Source organism: Sitodiplosis mosellana, unplaced genomic scaffold, assembly GCF_009176505.1.
Source record: "Sitodiplosis mosellana isolate CC-2019 unplaced genomic scaffold, AAFC_SMos_1.0 Smas_scaffold_6197, whole genome shotgun sequence".
NCBI classification, from domain to species: domain Eukaryota; kingdom Metazoa; phylum Arthropoda; class Insecta; order Diptera; family Cecidomyiidae; genus Sitodiplosis; species Sitodiplosis mosellana.
This window is the reverse complement of record NW_022601438.1, coordinates 5,147,286-5,169,445: the sequence shown is the minus strand read 5'-3', so window position 1 is coordinate 5,169,445 and position 22,160 is coordinate 5,147,286. Positions and strand designations below refer to the sequence as shown.

The following is a 22,160-nucleotide window of genomic DNA, read 5'->3' as shown; positions in this document are numbered from 1 at the left end:
CTCTCTCTCTCTCTCTCTCTCTCTCTCTCTCTCTCTCTCTCTCTCTTGGTTGTGGTTGTTAGATTGAGATGCGATCGAATGGATTGCTTTAAAACGGAATTTGCTGCCATTATCAAATTCGATTTTTTTTTCTCTCCATCTTCTTAGTTCGTCTTGCAAGCGTCTAGAACAAAAGAAGCGTGAACAATTCGGTTGTTGAAATGTGAAAGAGTTGTGCATGGCGCTCGCGATAAATTCCACTCAGAAAAGAGAAAAACATAAAAATACCATTAAAAACGTAACATTTCGTATGGTAAACACAACACCCCGAGAGTGAATCTCCCTCTCTCTGTCTCGTTTGTTCTCTCTCGCGCTCACTGCTATATTCGTCGAAAGGCACTGGCAATTGTTCATCATGTTGTGAATAGTGGAGCAGCTCAGCGCGCATGATTCATGATCATGACCTCTAATTTGATGCTGCTGCTTGTTTTTGCTAGTGTAGTTGAGAGATTCGGAGCGCGCTGGGAGTAAACAACGACAGCGGCCCATTCGTTTGAATGGTTTTTCACTATCCATACAGGTTGTTGCGCGTCGTACAGAATGAATAGTTTTAGTTGCTGTTTTTTTTTCGTTCGTTCGTTCGCTCTGTGTACGCGCGCGCGCTCTTCTTCTTGTCGATTTTTTTTTATTTTTGCAACTGATCCATGTAAAAATGTCGATAATATGTATAGGCCTGATGGGATGACGTAAGCGGTAAATGTGTTGTGTTGTGTTGGTAATCCAAGCGGATCGGAAGTTGAGAATCACACACAGAGCATGGTACAGCAAACATGAGCTGCTAATGTGACCGATTCAAGACAGATTGACAACGTAACAGCCAGCATGAAGTAAACAACACAAAAAATGAGCCATAAATTTAAGTGAGTTTCAGACATCGGGCGAAATATATCCATTTCTATCTGATTTTTGTGTATTTCCATTGGCGTTTTTTTTGCTTCTCAATCAAAAAGTCATGAAAACCCATCAAGTCACATACAGCTAGCACACAGAATCTAATATGAATTGAAATTGATTCTATATATGATGGTCTTTTTTTACGGTCACAACCAAGAAATAACGAGTCACAAGAAGCATCGTGTCACCAGCAGCAGTTTAACGGAAACCCATTAATTTCTTTGAGCTTTTGAATGACTTTATTTTTATGTGCATGTGTAATTTCAGTCGAGTTTTTTTCACTCTTTCTCTAGTTTGTCCATTCCGTTTCATTTGAAGTCTATCGCATTTGAGCCAACAGAAAAGGAAAGAAAACAAACGAATGAAATGAAACGGATTGGTGCGCCAAAAGCATGAAACCAGAAAACTGAATTGAAACGCCACACAATTAAAGGATTCCGTTCGAAGTAATTCCTTTCGACTCGACAAAGATGAAACGAGGGAGAGAAGCGACTAGCTAGAATGGTTCTTTCTTGCGGCAAATCCAATGTAAAACAATATTTCTTTCAGTCATTCTGGAACAATTTTTTTCTTCTTCGTTTTTCTGTTCGCCAAAGTCTCTTGAATTTCAACGAAACTTCTTTGCGTTTTGCAAATCTGCCTTAGAGCACTTCGCGTTCCACTTGAGCTCAACATCTATTCTCTATTCTTCTCTTTCGCAACCTCACACACACACACACTGTTTTTGCTCCATTCAGCGGAAAAGCATAGTTAACCATCGAGTGAATGAATGATATCGCGACTCGAATTTCTTTGTGTTCTCTTTTCTGGTATGTGCTCTCTTCATTTGGCGGTTGATGTTGGTTTTTTTTTCACTTCGCACGAGAGTGTGATGGAGCGCACACACCGTTGCACTTTGTGCACAAAGTGAATAACGAAAAGTCAGCTCGAATTTTATGAGGAGCAAAAGGAGAAGAGTGAAAAACGAAAACAGTGCCAACTTATGTTGAAGAAAGACGAAAACGGCTTCAAGGTGTTCAGTGATAAAGAGATGCATCGCGCGCAACACGCTGCTGCTGCCGTTGCTTTTGTTTGAGAAAAAAGTGTGCAGTCATCAGGCATTCAATCCATTTTCAGAGGGAGAGAGGGATAGAGAGAAACGCAGTTTCACAACAACGCATAATTAATCGCATGACTATAAAATAGCTCGCTTCTATGGCTTGTTACAATTTTCCGATTGCGAAAATAGACATTTTTTCGTTGTTCTCTCCGAATAATCCGTGCGTATGCTGACGTTCAAGTACTTGGCTCTCCGATTACTCTTCACTGTCTATCGCCTCACACGCGCGCACTTTTTTCCACTCGCCAATATGAAAACCATTTTCTTTCATTTCGATATACAAAAAAAATTATGAATGTTTCATTGCGCAATGAAGAGAAAAAAAAATCGCCCGCCAAGTTTTACTATTCGAAATGAAAACGGTTCATTTTTCCAAATGTGAATTATCTATTTCGTGAGAGACTGTTGAAAGCAATGAAAAGCCGAGCGTGTGGCTTTAGAATTGAATGTGTAAGTCAGGGTTAGAAGAAAAAAAGAGAGTATATCAGTACAAGCGACTGACGCTTTCTCATTCACGTCCATTGTGCCTCAGTTATTTTCATTGTCAGCGCTCAACTAAAACACGGTGTAATTATACGGTGAGGCGTTCTTTTATTCGTTCGCTTGCTCTCTCTCTCTCTCTCTCTCTCTCTCTCTCTCTCTCTCTCTCTCTCCGTGTGTGTATCGTTGGCTGGGTTCTTTCTGTGGCATAAGAAATCCAACATTATAGAAAATACACGACCATGACGACGACGACAACAACAACAATAAAAACCAGCGTAACGTCAATGGAACCGAGCGAACAACAAAAACCTAGAGCAAAATTGTTCTATCGTTTGTTGAACAGCGTGTATTTAAAGTCGTTCTTTAAATATACCTTTTATTTGGTGTTGGTTTTTTCCTTCTTCTTCTTCTTTAATCCCTAATATGCTGAGCAAAGGCCCGGCTCTTGAGTTTGATCTTTACTTGGAGCGAGTATTCCGGGTTTGTTTTATATCAATATTTGGTGCGTGTGCATCAAACAAACAACTCACAGCGAAAATAAAAACGAATAAGTCGAAACGCTCTCTCTCTATGGAACAACCACAGTAACGAAGAAGAAAAAGAAACCGCTTTGAACGAAGAACAATCGTAAGATGCACGCGAATCTCTAAATAGAATGAAACAAAAGCCAAGCAATTCGATGGATCGGCAAGAATATACCGCTGCGCTTTCATGTTCATTTGCGTTTCAACGTCACTCTTTTCCTGTTGTTGTTATTCATTCGTTCGTCCGTTCTCTCTCTATTCACCTGGTTTCTCGAAATTCATTTTTGCGTGTGCATTGGGTCGTTGTTTTCTCTCTTCTTTTTTTTTTGAAAGTCAAGAGCAGATCACTTCTAGGCGAACGAATGTGTGCACGCGTAATGCATGGTCGGGCAATCCCGTGTTTTTTCCCCACTTCTTTTGCCAGCTTTATCTCCGTTTTACCGATAAGTTTCATAATAATAAATAAAAAGTGACCGCGCGCACCAAATAGAGGGGGCTATATGGCAGAGTGATGTAATCTTTCACCTCATACACACTTGCACCGACTGATCAACGAACTCTAGCTGCGAAAGTCATCAAACTGCTTTTCTTTTCGAGCGACGGGCGGGAAGTAAGATTTTTTTTTTTTGACATTAAAACGCAATTTTGATTATGGTTTCATATTCTGGTCGGTGACGTGAAATTGATGCCAGAGAGTGAGCAAGCCAAAAACCAAACGTTTTTGAATATCCACGTGCTGTGCGAATTTGATACAAACCCCCTCGCGTGAAATATTTTGCCGCAGACATTTCGACGCGAACAATAACAGATTGGTTGCTGTTTTGGTTTTTTTCTTCTGCCTTTTGATTTTCTTGAAATTCAACGCCACACAAATCTGATCTGTGGGATTATGACATATAAAGCTTGAATATGCGCAGCATATGTCTATATAATTTCAACTGTTCAATTTTAATTAACTCGTATTCAGCTGACGTTCACATCACGACGCTGTACCCAGCCAGCACAATGAATCAGCTGTAATTGTGGAGCTAAACTCTTTATAGCCGATCATCTTTTTATTTCCTCGTTTTCTGTTCGGTTTCATTTGATGAATTGCTTGAAACAACGAAATTTTTGTGGCGTCGTTTGCGAAAACAGACAGACAGTATCAATTCAATGTTGATTCGACTTATTCATCTCTCAATAACGATGATCGCGAGTTTTAGCATAGAAAATCGGGCTCGATCGGCAAGTATTTATGTAAAATAATCCGGATGTGAGTTACGAGAGAGCGAGTGATATCATGATGGATAGACACCGAGAAGAACAGAGTCATCGAAAATACCACGAATTAGTGTTGTTGTTTTTGTTGTTGTTTGAAAGAAATGAGAGGAAAAAAAGAGAACTGGAAATGTCGTTCATGTATCCGATTGATAGATTGAACTGGTCTACGGATTGCCACTTGATTGGCTCGAATTATAGTCAATTAGCCACAATATAGAGAGGAGGAACTGTTCTTTTTCCTCATCAAATTCCGCAAAACCGATTCGTTTTTCGAGATTCAGTCCACACACAATTCCAGCGTCAGTGTCATCATCGTGAGCATTTTCAGAAGAATTTGTTGTTTTCTCGTCATTTTCAAACGATGGGTTAGCACAGGACAGTCACATATCAGAGACCGTCAATTAAGTGGAATTGAGTGTGCGTGTCAGCGAGGTGTATCATGTTGATGAAGAAGAAGAAATAAAGAAACCGGTAAGGTAGTAAGCATTGTTAATAATGGCGCAAAGAAAATGTGTACAAAATTCATTTCCAGCCACGTTGTTCGCGTTCATTTTTTTTTGTTTTTTGGTCACACATATTTTGTGTCAATTCTTTTTTCTTCTGGGTACACATTTGTTAGAGCGCTAACGGACGACTGAACGCAAGATTAGGTCACACATTTATAAATAGAAAAATTGGGGGGAATTGAAAACGACGATGAGATGGAATGATATCAAAACGCACATGAATGCGAAATAGACTTTTATGCAAATGAATTAAAACACCATAAAAAGATGAACGTAAGATAGCGCGACCGAGAGAGTGAGAGAACGAATTGAATTCACAGTCGTTGGGGGCCACACGGCACAGTGAGTGTATGTTGTTCCAACAAGTGGTTCGATCGAAAACAGATCAAACACATTTGGTTATACACAGAACAGTCAGAACAACAGGAGAAAATAAAAAAAAACCTGCAAATACAAACAACATAAAACGGAGCAGAACACTTCTCTCTTCTTTCCGAATATAACAGACTTTTCATATCATTCGAATTAATCAACGAAAGAAAGAAAAAAGCATTCAGGTCGTTTGGAAATTTTATTAGCGAATTTCGCTCTCGATCAAAATAATGAGATGCATTCGAAATGAAGTGGGTGTTCAATGGCATCGCGGCGAGTAAGCAATTTTCAATGGTAAATGTGAGTATATTTCAAGTGCAACACGTGAATTATTTCGAAATTAACGCTCACACAAGATTTATGGGTTTGAATGCCATAAATCGAATGCATTCGACACACTGAGAACGAATCTGGAAGCCTGGTGTGTTTGGATTGCGGTTCAATCGATGCTTAATTGGTATTCAAAATCTAACGTGCGAAAACACCTGCACCTGGCCGGTAATTATGACAATATTTTATGAGTAACACTCAAGCCACGAACCGAATACCAAATTAGCCGAATGTTCTAATATATTGTGGCTGATATGTCGTCATCAACAGGAAACTCGCTACTAATAATACTAATAACAATGGCCATCGGGGACATGTTACGAAAATGATAATGTTTTTTTTTTGTTTCTTGTTCTTCTTTCTTCTTGATTGAATCACACACCAAATCCATAAAAGCTTCTTTGATTCGCGGTTGCCTGTACGCGATCCGGTCGTGACAACGAAGAAAATGAAAGAAGCGTTGACAACGTTGACGATGGGAACCAATTATAGATTCATATTGAATATGAAACCATTTTTTTTTCTTCGTCGTTGGTGATATGTTAAAATCAAGAATCATAATTAGCCGTTCTTTCTGAACGCTTCCAGTTTTAATCAGCATATTTCGGATGAAAATGATCGAACATTCAATTTGAATGTTCATTTTAGTGTTATTGCGTGTAAATCATTTCATTTAAAAATGGATTAAAATCTATTTGGTGCTCATACAATTAGATCATGCAAAGTCAGTTGAACAACAAACCAACATATATTGTTATGTGAACACGCACATTGTTACAGTTGATCGAAATGCGAATGCGCACCAGCTGTTTATACAAAGATAAAAGTACATAAATAAAGACGAACATTTGGTTAATTTAAAAATCATTTGCTCATGTTGATTCGTTTTGCGCGTTCAACGGCTTACGAATAAAAAAAAAACATAACCAACCGACGACACTTAAGTGACATGTTTATGCGTAGTCTGTGCTGACAATGGAGATTTTTTTTGGAACGTTTTCTTTTTTCGTCGAAACATCAGCACTTTATCTCGTAATGAACGATTAGTTCAACTGAAACACTTCATATTTCACAAAAATTCAAGCGTTTATCAATCGACTCGAGTATTTTTATTTATAAATTCTCAGTCTTTTACTCAGCAAATCTTCGGCTCTGTAGATGTAATTGAATATAGTAAACAAACAATAAATTATTGCGATGGCGGCGGTTACAAGTCGCGCGCAATGATCGAACCAAACTGTATGGATTAATAATTTCGTAAAACCTTTCAATTTGGCTGTGTCAGTGAAACGGAAAACAAAATCAATAGTTTCATTCAATGAAATATAATCTTATCTGTTGGAATTGCAGTGATTCATTCAGAAGCGCATGCGATAGCTTTTTTTGTGTGTATGTTGTCGAAACGGCGACATGAATCCGCTTTGCCACTGAATGTGAATTTCGGTGGAAGTGTGAGCCGTGAAAAGGGAATCAATGAATGCGGAATAAGTCGGAATTAGAGAACGAATTGGAAAAAATATTGTCAAGTTATTGAAAAAAGTGAGCGCTTGCGAATTTGTGAGTGATTTAAACGAGTTTTTAAAAAAAAAATAAAGTGCCGGTAAAAGAAACCGATGAATAAAAATGTGTCTCTCCTGTGTGATATTCCAATGAAAAACGACCAACATGTATGGCTTTCGAAATTGATAGGATTTCGAGATTTAACGGTTCTTCATCAGATTGAGTGCGATTTTGAAGGCTCTCCTCTGTATTCAATCCGTATTATGTACAGGGTATTCATAACTCATTTCTTATTTCTCTCCATTGACAGTTTAAATAAGAGGAGATTGCATTTGGTTAGTGTTTTTCAACAAGCGTTTTTCTCTTTTCCCTCTCGTGTGCATATTAACAATGTGATACTTGGTGCAAAGACATCTTCAGCGAATTGAAAGCGATTGAAGGTCAAAAGCGAAGAAAAAAACAGAAACGGTTATCAACAACGACGAGCAGAAGAAGAAGAAGAAAAAAAAGAAACCAGTTTATATTTGCTAAGCTAATGAGTGAAGACACTTTTTACTTCCACCGAGTGGACGATATGGAGAATGGTTGCACAGCGCCGAAAAATTACCATTTTTCATGTTTGCCGAAACCAGAAAATGATTTTATTTATTTTTGGTTTGTTTTTCGTTCTCTCTATCTCTGCTTTGCAAGGGATCACTGTTCCTCATGTTCTTGTAGTTTTTGTGAAAACCTTTTTCTCCCAAAATGCAATAAAAACCCATTTCCGTGAAACGTTTGCTAGTCAACAACAGAGCATCAGCCACATGAAAAAAAAACCGCACCATGGAATGAGACCACACCGCAAGTACATAAAATGCATGCTGCGCTGCCCTGCCGTTGCTAACATTAATTACAAATTCTTTGAACAATCATATTCCATTCGTTGGAATTGAAACGTATTCGTTTTTTCCACTCTCAAAATCTCCTTAAATCGGCTAAATAAAAATGGAAATAAGTGAATGTAATTAAGATGGGAGAAAAATAAACTTACCGAAATTATGTGTTGGTTAATTAGACAGGAGCTTGATGTATGGGGCGCGCGGCGTACTACACGATATTGCTGTTTTGCGGTTAATCCGTGAAATGTGTGTGTGTGAATGTTGCTCAATAAAGTTCTCGTTTCGACTGAAGAGAATAATGGAGAATGAGATGAAGTTTTAGTTGCGTTTGACTGTTTTGAAAGCCGTGTCTTTTGTGCGGAATAGATTTAAAATCGATACATATTAGTTTCATGCTTTGGTTACTCAATATCAATGTCATATGCGATATGAAGGTCGCTTCGCTTTTATTCACATCAGAATTGTTTGTGTATCACCACATCATAGTTCATTATCCAAATACCATTTAAAGTAAATCAAACAAAATTAATTGGATGTTTCAATTTGTTTTTCTCTTCGCTCTTTCTGCTATCTATTTTTTGCAATGGAGAATCCTTGCGAAAACATCGAAAGGATCAAAATTGCAAGTCATCAAATGAATGAAATACCGTTGATAAAAAATGACCATAAATAAATTTCAACATTTGACTATAAAATTTCCTTGTCACCGATGATGGGTAGATATGTTCCATGCCGTTGATTTCCGCAACTCGGGCGAAAATGTGTCATAATTTGTGTGCCCGCCACCACCGCATTAATGTGGAAAATGAAGAGCACATTCAACAAAAGCAACAACAAGAACCAGATAAAAAAAGCACACGAGAATGACATGAGTGATAACGTCGATCGGAAGGCATTTTGCCGGCAAAATTGCTTATTCCATTTTGATAATGGGTGTGTGATCATGGCAACATATATCGCTTTCAAAAATATGGATGACACAAAATATAAAAAACGGAATTGAATCTATTAAAAGAAGTGAATTGGCAAGAAAAATGAAAGTGAGCCGAATGTGAACAGCAGAAAAAAAATGAATGAATAAGAGAAAAAAAAGTTGGCAGCACACATTCGCCATATCCATATTGGAAAACCAATTAAGTTGTGGAAAATGTTTAAAATTAGACGTTGGGTTGGAGCCGATGTGGAGATGCAACGAACATGCACAAATGTGCAGCTGCCGTACATGCACACGGCTCTCTGGCAGCAGAGCACTATAAAAAAAGCGGAGAAAGAGACCCGATGGAAAAGTCAATTTTCACTTTTTGTCCTTGCCCTGGTTTTCACACCATAACCTTTCTTCACTTTCAACCGATAGAAAGAATGGAACAAATTGAGCTCAGCAGAGACGTACACGAGCTCACTCGCTCGCTTGCTCACTCCGTTTCTGGTGACGTCAAGTGGCATTATGCTTTTCATCGATTCATCACTGTACCGCCAAAGATAAACACCAACAAAACATACACATATACACACACACACACACACACACAAAACATCCATTTGCACAAGCAACTCAATTAAAGAAGTTTCTCTTTGATTTGATGGACGATGTATGTGAAGGATCACTCGTTTCAACAAGTACGCTTGTGCTTTCTCCGCACACTTGAATTTACGGTTCTTAAACCGTTCGGACAGCGCCACATTCATCTTCATCTTATTCGACGCTTTTTTTCTCACTTCATCTCTACGGCTCATTTAGAGTCAAACGATTTGCATGCGTGTGATGGTTGAAAAATTTGTGAGAGACACAAAGAGAAAAAGACGTTTTTCGTTTCGGCGAGAATTCAAATGGAAAAGTCGAGATGAAAACAAGATTATGGACACACGACGCCACAAAGACGGTGACGACGATAACAGCAAATTGTGTATAAATATATTGAATCTCTCAACGCCTTGTCAAATTGCCCCGTCGACCGAACATGGAGAAATTTATTGAGATATATCAAAGCGAATGAAGCTGTCACAACTCATTATTTATATATTGTTCGGTTTGCCCGTGTTATTTGTGTGTTTTTCTTTGGTACTTTGTTTTCATCGTTCAACTTCGATTTATTTGCATTTTCATACACATGAGCGATGATAAACCGTTCGATTATGCAATACATTGAACTTTGAAACCATTTTGCGTGTGCCGAAAACTTTGAAATTATTTTGCCGCCGCTGGGCAAATACACGAAATTCTCATACGCATGATATGATGATGACCGCACGAATATTTGGGTTGAGTGGCGGTTTAAAATCGAACACACAACATCAAATAGACTTCAAATGTATCGAAAACATGTGACTGGTTGTGGCAGCGGTCGACATTACAAACGCTTTTGAATTGAAGTCAATTATTCTCGATTAAAATTGAAATGGTATTTTTTCGGTATGTGTGTGTCTATATGTGTGTACAGTGCATTGACAAGCTTTTTGTTGAGTGTTGAGAATTCGACTGTCCCATTCCTTTATCAGTCACGTTCGTTCTCATTCCATTGGCAGTCCCAGAAAATATGCACCGGAAAATTTGGCAAATATGAAATATGGAAATAGTATGCAAAATGACCATAATATGTACCCATGATATGAAATAATCGAGTGGAAACATGAACAGGGCAAAAAAACTGAACGAAACCAACGAGCAACGAATTGGGCTCTGTATCTATTGCAAATGAGTAGAAACGATCCTTGAGCTAAAAAACGATAGAATTCAATTAAAATCATGTATCGACACAGCCAGAGAGAGAGAGAGAGAGAGAGAGCGAGAGGGAGACATGCACATGAGCGGGACAGTTGGCTGGGGCGCACACACGAAAGAACCAAATGTATGCATATGCTAAAGGACACAACGAGTTTTCGATGCAGACACAATGGAAACAGAGCGCCCAAACAAGGATGTGGAAATGGAAAACAAGGATACAAATACTATGAAGAGGAGAGAAGAAAAAATCCAACTAAACATAGAATGAAATGGAAGGTAGAGAAGAAGAAGAAAAAACAACAACACAATATTCAGTGAAATTGCACGATTGCACCGTTTTTAACCCCGTGTGCAATCGAGTCCGCGTTACGTGTCGCTGTTATGCTAGCGACGACGATGACGGTGTGTGCAATGCCAGAGAGAGAGAGAGAGTGAGTTTGGATACACTTTTTTTTATCGATTTTCTAGGCACATTAGGAAGTATGTATACACCGGAGGACTATAAAAGTGTATAAGATGCGAGAAGCATACATCAATGCAATGATAGACACTTGACAAGGTACAAGGTACAACGAGAGCAACGCACCGTGTTCGCGCTACGGAACAAAGGACCAATCCACCACCATCACTACCACCACCGTCATCATTATCTCGTTCTCACACCGCCCAGGAAAAATGCCAACGTTAAAGTTCAGTAGCAGCAGCAGCAATAAGGATGAAAAAAAATACATGGCTCACGGAAAAATATAACAACGCATTATCAAATTGCCTTCGACCAACAGCTAACAACGGTGTGTGCACACAAAGCATCAGCAGCAGCAGATACACCATAGCCAAATGATATATACGCACATTTTCCTTTCCAATTCATTTTGAAAATGTTTCATGAATTTTGACGTAAAGCTTTTGTTTGTTTGTCGTGTTCATCTGCGTTGAATTTACGATTCAAGTGCGCCAAATGTGTGCTGAACGCAAAAGCAGCAACAATGCCGACACAAAAAAAAGAGAACTGTTTTTTTAATTAATGATGTTGTTTTTTCTTCTTCTTCTCGCACAACCATTTTATTATTCCACTGATGAAATTTGCATGAAATCCACCAAGGATTCACTCATATAACAATTTTACGACACAGCCGAAAAAAAAACACGAAAATGAGAAAAACATGCTGCAGCCGAAAATATGTTTCCATTTCCGGAATTCTTCGATTATGCTGTTTGTTGCTGTTGCTCGTCTATTGTTTTGTCGAGAGATGAAAATGACAAATGAACTATTACGTCGTACACAATGGAATTCACATTCGAAATCAAGATTGCGATGGAAAACAATGGGGATGAAATAACTCAGGAGGGAAGGAAACAACCACTCTCGATATAACTCGCACACACTATAACAAATGTCAGCTTTACTCTTATGCACAGGAACTCTCTCTCTCTCTCTCTCTCTCTCTCTCTCTCTCTCTCTCCATTGTCAGTTTTATGGGAATGTCGAAAAGTGGTCCATGCTACACGGGTTTGTGATTGGCAAAACAAAATCAAAAATGACCAAATGAGTCGACGTGTATACACAATCTTACGAATCAAGGATAGATAAATTGACACAACCGAAAAAAAACAACTAAAAACATATCATCGAATAGACAATTGAATTGAATAACCATAGAGCACTTGGTCGCAACCCAAAGCGAAACCGTTGTTTTATCAACAACAACAACAACAACGAAATCAAAGCGACTAGTTTTTGTCCGAATTTTTGTCTCCAGCACAAACGAAACAGAAAATGTAAATTTCTTTTGCCATTGCCATTGAATGCGTTTTCGCATTTAAATTCTGTGTCAAAGGTTGTGCGAGAGCTTCATATGATTTTCGATTTTAACACAATTTCCTTATGACGTAGTTAGTTTCCTTCTAGGTTGTTGTTGTTGTTGCTGTTTTTTTTCCTTCTTCTTATATTTCATTCTACGGTGGATTGCACTACTAACCGTTTCCGATGTGTATCGATTTTCAATGAATCACCACCACCGCTTTCCGAAATCTTTCACTTCTTTTTTCTCTTTCAACCAATGGAAAAAAAGTCCAATTTTGACTATCCTTTTTCTTGATATGTTTGGTTCAGGACTATTCCGATTCACCGAATTCGATTTCGATTTTGCATGCACTAAGGAATGTTTTCGTTTATTTTCTCTTTTGAGAAAAAAGGAGCTATGCTCTGTGTGTGTCGCTGGGATTAAGTATTGGCGCGTCGTAATTAAACTAGAGCACTATCTTGGTGGTTTTTGAAATGACGTTTGAAAAACGCAAGTGGTTGGTTACTGTTTCTTGTGTGGATGCTAGGCGGTTCCACCGTTTCAATCCTTTTACCGCGCGCAATTTTCTTTTCGAACGTATTTATGTTCGATTTGTTTATTGTTATCGCTTGATGATTTTGTTGTTTCTTTTTCAAAATAAAAAATCACCTTGTTTTAACACCGCGAATAAATTTTTTTTTATTTTTTTTTTTTTGGAACGAAAATCGTTGTATCAATTGTCGTCGTTCGTTTCGTTTAGCGCTATTTCACACTCTCGCTTATCCAACTACAAACTGTTCGCATTGAACGCGTTATTCTAACTGATTTTAAATCCAAATAATGTGTTTGCGGACGTAAGACTTGTTTGGCTGTTGTTATAATATGCAACTGCTTCGTTCGACAGTGAGAGACCAATAACCACGGGAAAGAGAGAGCGAAAGAGAATGACAACACAGAAATTTATAGACGAATGACGACAGAAAAGAGAGAATGAAAGAGAGCGCGTTCGCTCATATAAAATTCACACGAACTGTGTGTGTGCTGTCAGACAAACAGAGAGTAGCAGTACGCGCGCCAGAGAGAGAACTGAAGAGAAGCAATAGATATAGTTACAGCAGAGAGAACTGCGCTGCTACAATCAAATAAATGTACGAACAAAAATCGAAATATTGTATTGTATTCCATCAAATATGACACAACTTTATGGGGCTATAGTACACACCGTATATACGCATATATATATATACATAGACGTACATTGGTTGTTGATTCGGTAACGAAAACACTCATACAATGAAATTGCGCATACCCTCTTGCCACCAATACCAATGCATTGCTATGTTTGCCGTGCAATTTACTCGTGGATCGAAAAGAAGCAAACGAGAAATGGTGTGTGTCGCGCGCGCCAATCGCTTCCCTTTGCATGTATTGGTAGTAGATGGTGTCTTTTAGTTCATTGTATGTCCTGTGTGTGCTTTCTTTGCATTGCAATTCGCAGAAGACGCAAAAAGAATTCGACCAAAGAGGAATTGCTTAGCACGCGGGCGAGAGACATAGAACATCGAATAGAATCAACTGGATTAATAAGGATATTCCGATTGGAAAGAAAATTTGCTCTTGAATCTAGTGAATTTCAAATGATACTGAGAATTGTGCAGTCACCGAGGACCAATGAATAAATTATTTTAGAGATTCGTGCGTCTTTCGGCCTAATTTCATCAGCGACCGTTGATTCACTGTCAATATCTTCGCAAACAAATCTTCTTGACTTGACAATCAGCTCTTGACTCTTTCAAGTTGTTTTTAGAAATGAATAAATCAAATCAAATCGAATTAAGTGCGACATTCTGTTAATTATGAAAAATGCCATTACACATATTGGCCGAAATACAAAACCCTCAACTGAATCCCATTCGAAGAAGTGATCAAATTGATCCAATTAAATTTCATTCAAATTTTTTCTTTGAATAATTTTATATACGCACAACGTGAGCGACTAGCTCATTTTAGTCAGTTGAGATCATCATCAGCGAAGAAAAAAAATATTTAAAATACTCACACTAACGCCATCTAGGTGTCGATGGAACAAACCGACTTTTGAAAAAGAAATAATTTTTGCATACAATTTTTTATTCAATGAAAGAAATGCAAGCAACGTTTAAATATTCAATCGTTCATTTATTTGAATTGAATTGAATGTTCAGATGCATTAAATAAACACTTTCATTCATTTGTTTATGAATTTTTTTGTTGTTATTTTTAGAAAATAACGGTTATAAATATGATTTGTTTCTATCGGAAGAATATAATTTGACAAAAAAAATGATTCAGTATGCGTATATAAATTGTTTGCTTCTTTTTGTAGTAATCATAATAATAATCTTGAATCATAATGAATGGTATTATTTTGTTCTGTCTGGAAAGCACTGCCGAATGTAGAATTATAAATCTGTGGGTGAAATTGAGAGTAGAGTATGTTTTTTTTTCTCTTTAATTTATGAGTTTGAAATGGCGTCTTTGTATTTTGATTTGATTGAAAAACGTGAAAAAAATCGTGACAACCCTCCAAAATGAAAACATACTCGCCTTAAACCATTTAAAAGCCGGAAGAAACTTACGCTTCTCTTTCTCAAAAAAGTCAATGAAACATACTACTCTCAATCTCAGCCATAGTTACAGATATAAAAGTTCATGTCGTTTCTCTCTATATATATATATATTTTTTTTTTATATAATATAAAAAGAACGAACTGCGTCCTATCAGATCGTTTCGAGTTCGGCTGACATAGTTTGCATAATATGTTTTTCGTTTTTTGTCTCTAATTTTTTTTATCTTCAATAAACACTCTACGTAAAAGCGATGTGTGTGTGTGTGTGTATGTGTTCGAATTGGTCGCCTTTGAATGTGTGCTTTTGTTTTTGTTTAAAAAATAATTTACAAAAATTATGCATTATTTTGATGCTGTTATTCTCTGGCAATCCGGTTTTTTTTTCTTTCATACATTCATTTGTTATTTGTTTTTTGTCTACCTACAAACCCTTGAAATAGCTAAATGTTTTCATTTTTAGTAGTTACAGTATGTGTGTAGCCTAGTTTGTATCACAAAGATATAATAAAGATGATTTGAAGGGAATTTTTTTTAAGGCAATTTAAACATTACAAACAATGCGCTGTGTGTAAATGTGAGTCTGAGGCTTATTTGTGTATATGTGATGGATATGGTGCTCCCTTGCCGCTTGAATTGATTTTATCTAAAAGCCTAGCAACAGTTGTTCTCTTCTTCTTTACTTTTCCTGCAGACTGAGCCGAAGCACTTCTTCCAGCATTTCTTGTTCACGTTTTAGCTCCTCTTGTAAGATGTGTTGCTCTTGTTCGCTGATGCGAAGCGCCATGGCCAGATCGGCATCGAGATTGTCTGTGGTCGGTGAACGGATGGCAGTATTAAGATTTGGCTGTTGTTGATTTGCTGCTGGTGTCAAATCACCGTTGTCGGTTTGCGTTGACTCAGATGTCGGATAATATCCATACAACGATTCATGTAGCACCCTAAAATTGACAAAACAAAAAGCAAAATGCAAAGGGACAATCGAATTAGGTGATGGGGTACTAGCGCTTGCCAAACTAAAAAGGAAAAAAAAACACTAAAATTTGGTCTAAATCAAAAATTGATTTCATTCCATTTTTTTTTTCTTTTCAAAATAGTCTCTTCAATGGGCTTTTACGTAAGGATTTTAATGGATTCAAATCGAGACTACCTCTTCTACTAGCATTAGCACTTTGGAAAGAAAACTTGTTTAATTCTTCGGTTTCAAAAAGTTTCAATTTTAGTTTTTCAGCAATTAGTTACCTTTGTAGTTGAGCATCTTCGTCGGTTAGATTGGCCGGTGACATGGGTCGTTGAGCTTTCAATGCTTCCCAAATGTCAACCTGTTCCGATTCGGTGCCCGCTTCAATGAGACTCTGTTGCAATGCATACTGCAGCAAATCGTCTTCATCCTCGAATGTTAATTGGCGACGGTATTCATTGGTCTTATTCGTATAATGTGACGGTATATCAAAACAACTATCATCGATGACACAGCTCAAACGTTGACTATCCTCTTCGCGTAAATTTTCCACATTTTTTACGGCCGTTTCCAAACCGAACACATTGCCAAATGTGACACACGCGTTCAGCACATGGAACAATGGTATTTCGATACGAACCGGAAAACCAGACGGCAATTGCATTGTAATGAAATCTTTGAGTTTTGAGACATGTGGACTGGCCATCGTTGACATTAAATCCAGAATTGGAAGCACTTGTTCTTGCAATTTGATTGGAAATTCTTCGCTGAGCCAGAGATTTGCTTTGAACCGTTGCACTTTCGTTGTGACTTTTTGCGGTTGGCCAACGTCACGCCCATTAAGATCGTCATCGGCAAAGTATTCCTCTGGCGTTAGCGCTTTGGTTGGCACATCAATTTGTGTACTCGTCGATACTTCATTGTCGGGCGATGCAATTGGCGATGCATCGCGGAATAGCGATTGGTCAACGTTTGAACACTCTTCTTCGGCCATGCCAAGGAAACTATGCAATGGTGTACGCGAGTTACGAGACTGCAAAGAAGAAAACGAAAACGGAATTGATTTACGACCAGAAATGCAATTTTCTTTCATTTCTCCCTTTCGAAAGTCTAACAAAAGTCTTTGAAGAAGAAAAAATGGAATCAAAAAATAGTGAAATCGATGCCAACGAAAAATGGAAGTAAAAAAGAAATTCAACCATTTACGGCTAACAAAAAAAAAAACAAAGGATTTCCGATTGGAATGTTTCAATTGAATTGGCAATGTATCAACCACGAGAAAACAAAACAATAAACCTTACCCGAGCTTGAGTTTCATTCAAGTGTTCGTTTCGAGTTCGAGTGACGAATTCCACATTACTCGCCGCATACACTTTGCACTCGTACCCATTGATGTTTTCCATTTTATCACTACGCCAGCCCCAAATGCCAGTCTTGTTTCGTTCGAAACTAATTTTGTCCATATCAATGCGATTCGATGTGACCGGTGCATGTAAACGGGCGGCCACCGACTCTATCGTTGGCGCAATGCCATTTAAATCGCTCAAACGACGCTGTCCATTTCGTTCCGGCGGATTTAAACAAAATTCGGCCGATTGCATTTGGAATTCGGTAAAATCCTGTGAATCATGATCCACTTCGACCATAGTCGCTGCATCGGCTGAAAAAGTTTCAAAAAACGAAAGAACAAAATGAAAATTACTTTGTAAATAATTGGTCGGAATAATTTGTGATTTACCATCTCCTTTGAAAATATAAGTACGATTGCCGCGTTGCCAGGTGGCAACGCCATCGAATCCCAGAAGCGTTGTGTCGATACGTACATTCGAACCACGTTTATACACTTTGTAAACGTCGCTTGGACATAGTCGCGATACCAATGGCACTGTAAATCAAATAATTTAAAAACCAATTAATTCATTTCCTCTGCAAGACAAAGAGCAAAAAAGCGCATATGCTACTGTACCCCATGATGTGAACTCCCATTTCATTTCCACATAGAAATCAGGCGCATCGATTAGCTTTTTAAGCAGCTGCGGTACATGAGTCGTACGTTGGATATGTCGTTGTAAATCACGCACTTCTAGTATTGCGGTTAAGGTAGCGGGATCGCCAGTGCATACAGCTTCTTGGACCACAGACCAACCGTCGCGTTCGGCATTCGCATTACATTTGGCCGCCAATAATACTTTCACCGACTGCAAATGACACAATCGAACGGCCAACATCAACGGTGTTCGTCCTCTGGTATCCAATTTCTCAGCATCATGCTACATAAAATCGAATACGAAACCAAAATCATATTTTTGTTTTTAAAACCAATTAAATAAATCGTCACACCGATTTTTTGTTGTTGTTTTTTTTTTACTAATTAAGCAAATTGAGTTACACCCAAACGATGACGACAGAAAAGAATAAGAGATTTCTGCGCTGAAATATTTGTTTACTCGGAACGTTGTGTGAACTTATCTAATTGAATTTGGCATTAATACACCATCGATATGAGTCAATTGAGTACTAAAAGTTATTTGTTGGTCGGCCGACGGCATGGATCTACGGAAACGACGTAATAATTTTTACTTCTATAATTGGATTTGGTATTCTTTTGTTTGGTTTGGTTTTATTTTCTCTGTGTCGGCTGGGCTGGGGTGGGTGCGGCAGGCGGTTTTCGCTTATGTTATAAGCACGCAAATCATATTGCCAATGAAACACCGAATGCAACATAACTCCTCGTAATTTGTCATTAATCTTCCGTTCGGCCGCAATACTGTGGCGACGGTGGCAGCAGCAGCAGCAGCGACACTGTATTGTGTGCTTCAATTTACGTTGCAATTTTATGAGTTTGAAACGTGAAATTTTTTCGCGCACAAAGTCAAAATCAATACGTACATGGCGAGTGGCGGCGAACGAGTTTGCAGCGTATCTCATTATTTGAATTGCACTTTTAAGCTATTGATTATAAAGCTGCTAAAAATATAAAGCTCGCGTTATGTATTCGAAGGGGAAAAAAAACTAAATAAATACCTAGAATCACCAATTTGAGTCACGACGTTTGGAAGAGATACTAAGCGTGATAACGAAATAACTAGCAACGGAGAGAATAAGAAAAAAAAATAACAACACGCCATGAAATATTTATATGTAAAAATAGAGTTATTAAACCGAAAGTTATAATTTTGCTGTAGTTGTCTGTGCATAATTTTGTAAATGAAATGAGCTTAGCACCACAAATATTGCCTATTCTCCTTCTCTCTCTCTCTATCTCGTTAGTTTCTGCTATTGAATGGATTTGAAATGAAATGATTTGCTACACGAGAAATATTGAAGGGAAAATAATGTTCGTCTCCACAGAAAAAAGACCTAGAACTTTGTCGAACACTGCAATCTCTCTCTCCCTCTCTCTTCTTCAATTTATATATTTCCTTCTCTGTATTATTCGATTTGAACTTGAAAAGACGCCGCTTCTCAGCTATCAGCTAAAAAGAAAATGTGTTATCAGCTTAAGTTCACACCCGCCCACACATATCAATGGATACAATTAATGCAAATTTATCGTGTTCCGTTTTGTTTGCTTGCTGTGAATGTCGCGCGGCTAGAAACATCGATTCAAATGGGAACTAATTGAATGGAAACCATTGTTTGACACTTACTTTATTCGTTTTCAGCAGTTCTTGCAATTCCTTATGGTCATCATTCCAAACGGCCCAGTGCAACGGATACTCGGATTGTATTTTTTCGATGGTTGTCATTGTTTGTATAGATTTTGTACCCTTTCCTAAAACTCGCTGTTTCTCACTAAAATCGTTGTTGACTCGTGTTCACCGTGTGCACAGTGTGTGTATTTCTCTTGCGCTGATTGCCAATTATACAATAAATCGCGCTAATTTCGCTCGAAACTTTTTAAATATGCTATATAATAAGACGATGCAGACCAAAAAATGTTTGTTGTTTTATCTCTCTCTCTCTCTCTCTCTCTCTCGATCTGTTGGCGTTTAACAATCAAATGCAATATTTCACAATAAATTGATTCGAAGTAGTAGTCATTTGTAGTGCGGAGCGCAGAAAAAAATCTTGGTGAATTGTTGTGATTAGACCTAGTATGCCCTATTGTATGTTTTAGAATATGTGTTTGAAAATTAGTCGTAGTTCACGGGAAAATTGCGTTCCCAACAGGCGCAAAAAACACAGCAGCAGCAGCAATAACAACAACAATTCCCTTTGCAATTTTAAATCGAATTAAATAAATGATCAAACAAACGAACGAGAAAAATGGAGATGTTCCAAAGGCTAGGCCAGTGTTTTTGTTAATTGCACGGCAATCACTTGGCGAACAAAACAAAATAACTTGATGATTCAGTGCTTATTTATTTGGAATCGAAGGTTTCAACAATACGCTTTTGTTGAAAATTCAATAGCAATATTCTGTTTTGCGTGTTGCTGTTGTTGTTATTAACATAAACTAGATCATTTGAAGAAAAAAAAATTATGAACAATTTTTGCATCGACGAATCGGTAGAAGAAAAAAAAACTGTTGAAACCGTCTATGGAAGCAGATTTGATACGAGAAAAAAAAGGAATGCCGAAAAAAATATACGCTCAAAAAAAATTTGATGGAAGAAACAATAACAATACGGATTGTGTACGCGACGACGTTTCACTATTAGCAAAATATTCGATATTTTTGTTTCTCGGTTCGTTTTTATTCTCGATGAGTTCGTTTCCCAATGTTTCAATTGTCGAATTCGAATGCAAAACCGATCGGCAAATTAACCAAAACTAAACTGAAAATCGAACAAAATGAGATGATTGTAATACGTGTGTATCGCGCGCACTGACAAAGATAATGTTATGATATTAATTGGACATTATGTCAAGCACTTGGAATTGGATTTGTTGTCTACTATTTCCATATTGTCAGAATTAACTCATTCCAATGCACACGCACACACAATCGCACGTATAGCGAGCCGTCACGCTTCACCCAAACCAATACACGCACACAATTTAATGACACATTTTACCTGCATTTAGCACATTCCAATCTCGTCGAACCATTCTTTTTACCGTGAAAATATAACAGATGGCGTTAACTGTAACAATTGGAAGTGGATTTTAAATAGACGATCTTATTTCGTGGAATTTTGTTAATTTCACATTGGTTTTCATTTGTTTTCAAATAAAATTTTACTTTTTTCCACTTTTGTAATGAGATTCATTCAAAATGATTGAAAAAATATTAAACGAAAAATGATTCTATAAAACCTGAACTGATTGGTTTGAAAAGAAAAAAAAAACATAGTGAAAAAACTGGAAGTTTCTAATTAAATTTCTAACATTGTTAAATGCATGGAGTTTTATAAGCTGTATTTTACAGCATTTAAAGTAAACAGTTTCTGAAATAGGCAAATATTTTGAAATAATTTCACATCGGTCGGTTCCACAGTGTTTCGCATGGAAACGTTAGTGAAGGTTCAAACCGTCGCCTGCTTTCCAATTGGAAAACGTGTATCGCAGCCTGTATATAGGCACCCGCCTGTGGAATCGTAACATTTCGATGCAAAAGCATTTTGATGCAGGTTTTAAGTTGTGTTCATCGCATTTCATTTGATACTAGATGACGTGCTGTGTGTGTATTGTCACTACAAAGCGCAACGATTCAATTGGGGGATTTCGTACGTGTGTTAGTGTGTGCAATGTGCATGTGTTCAAAGTTTCACAGGCAAATGCATGTGCAATCAATAATATTATCCAAGTGGCCAATTGAATTACATAGAATGTACGGATTGGTTTTTCCAAGCAATTTTCCCTCGTAAACTTTTTTCTGTCGTTTTTTCTCTAATTTTTCTATCTCTCTCTCTCTCTCTCTCTCTCTCTCTCTCTCTCTCTGCATTATTGTTGAAGCGCACGTACTAAAAGCGAAAAGCATGTTGAAGTACAGATTACACAACATAGCACACATATATCGTAGCTGAAATTAGATGAATCGACGCGCCAATTTGCGTGCACTTCTATATCTTTTCCTTCTATTTTGAAATTTATTCGCCTCTCAAGCGCAACCAAGCATAAAGCCATGAACATTATAAGTAGCAACAAGGAGAGGAGACTCTCGATCGAACACACATTCAGTGAGTGTACGTACGTGCATGTATTATTGTTGCAGCAATTGGTAAATGGAAGGAAAATAAAAAGCGAGCGTATA

The 22,160-nt window shown here is 37.7% G+C and overlaps 2 protein-coding genes across 4 annotated transcripts in view; both read right to left on the bottom strand.

Annotated features, from left to right (window-relative positions):
* Positions 1 to 13,323, bottom strand: part of LOC129577186 (protein unzipped-like) — a 62,460-nt gene extending 49,137 nt beyond the window's left edge. The window contains exons 1-2 of one of the 2 annotated variants that reach the window (XM_055463795.1): positions 12,590 to 13,323; positions 8,041 to 8,174 (exon numbers count right to left, since the gene is read on the bottom strand). The gene's annotated coding sequence lies outside the window, so the exon portion shown is untranslated. The remainder of the gene's footprint in view (positions 1 to 8,040; positions 8,175 to 12,589) is intronic. The other variant, XM_055463796.1, reaches the window with a different exon arrangement.
* Positions 13,324 to 15,341: 2,018 nt separating this feature from the next.
* On the bottom strand, positions 15,342 to 20,883 carry LOC129577019 (ankyrin repeat domain-containing protein 13D). Of its 2 annotated transcripts, XM_055463371.1 has the most exons (7): positions 20,777 to 20,883; positions 19,612 to 20,420; positions 17,928 to 18,231; positions 17,700 to 17,846; positions 17,263 to 17,621; positions 16,243 to 16,994; positions 15,342 to 15,941 (listed from the first exon to the last, which is right to left on the bottom strand). In XM_055463371.1, the coding sequence occupies exons 2-7, from the start codon at positions 19,708 to 19,710 to the stop codon at positions 15,680 to 15,682; spliced, it is 1,923 nt and encodes a 640-aa protein (XP_055319346.1). In that variant the 5' UTR covers positions 19,711 to 20,420; positions 20,777 to 20,883; the 3' UTR covers positions 15,342 to 15,679. The 2 variants fall into 2 exon arrangements, with proteins under 2 accessions (XP_055319346.1, XP_055319347.1); XM_055463372.1 differs by having other exon boundaries at positions 15,342 to 16,170; positions 19,612 to 20,866.
* Between the last annotated feature and the right edge of the window lie 1,277 nt (positions 20,884 to 22,160).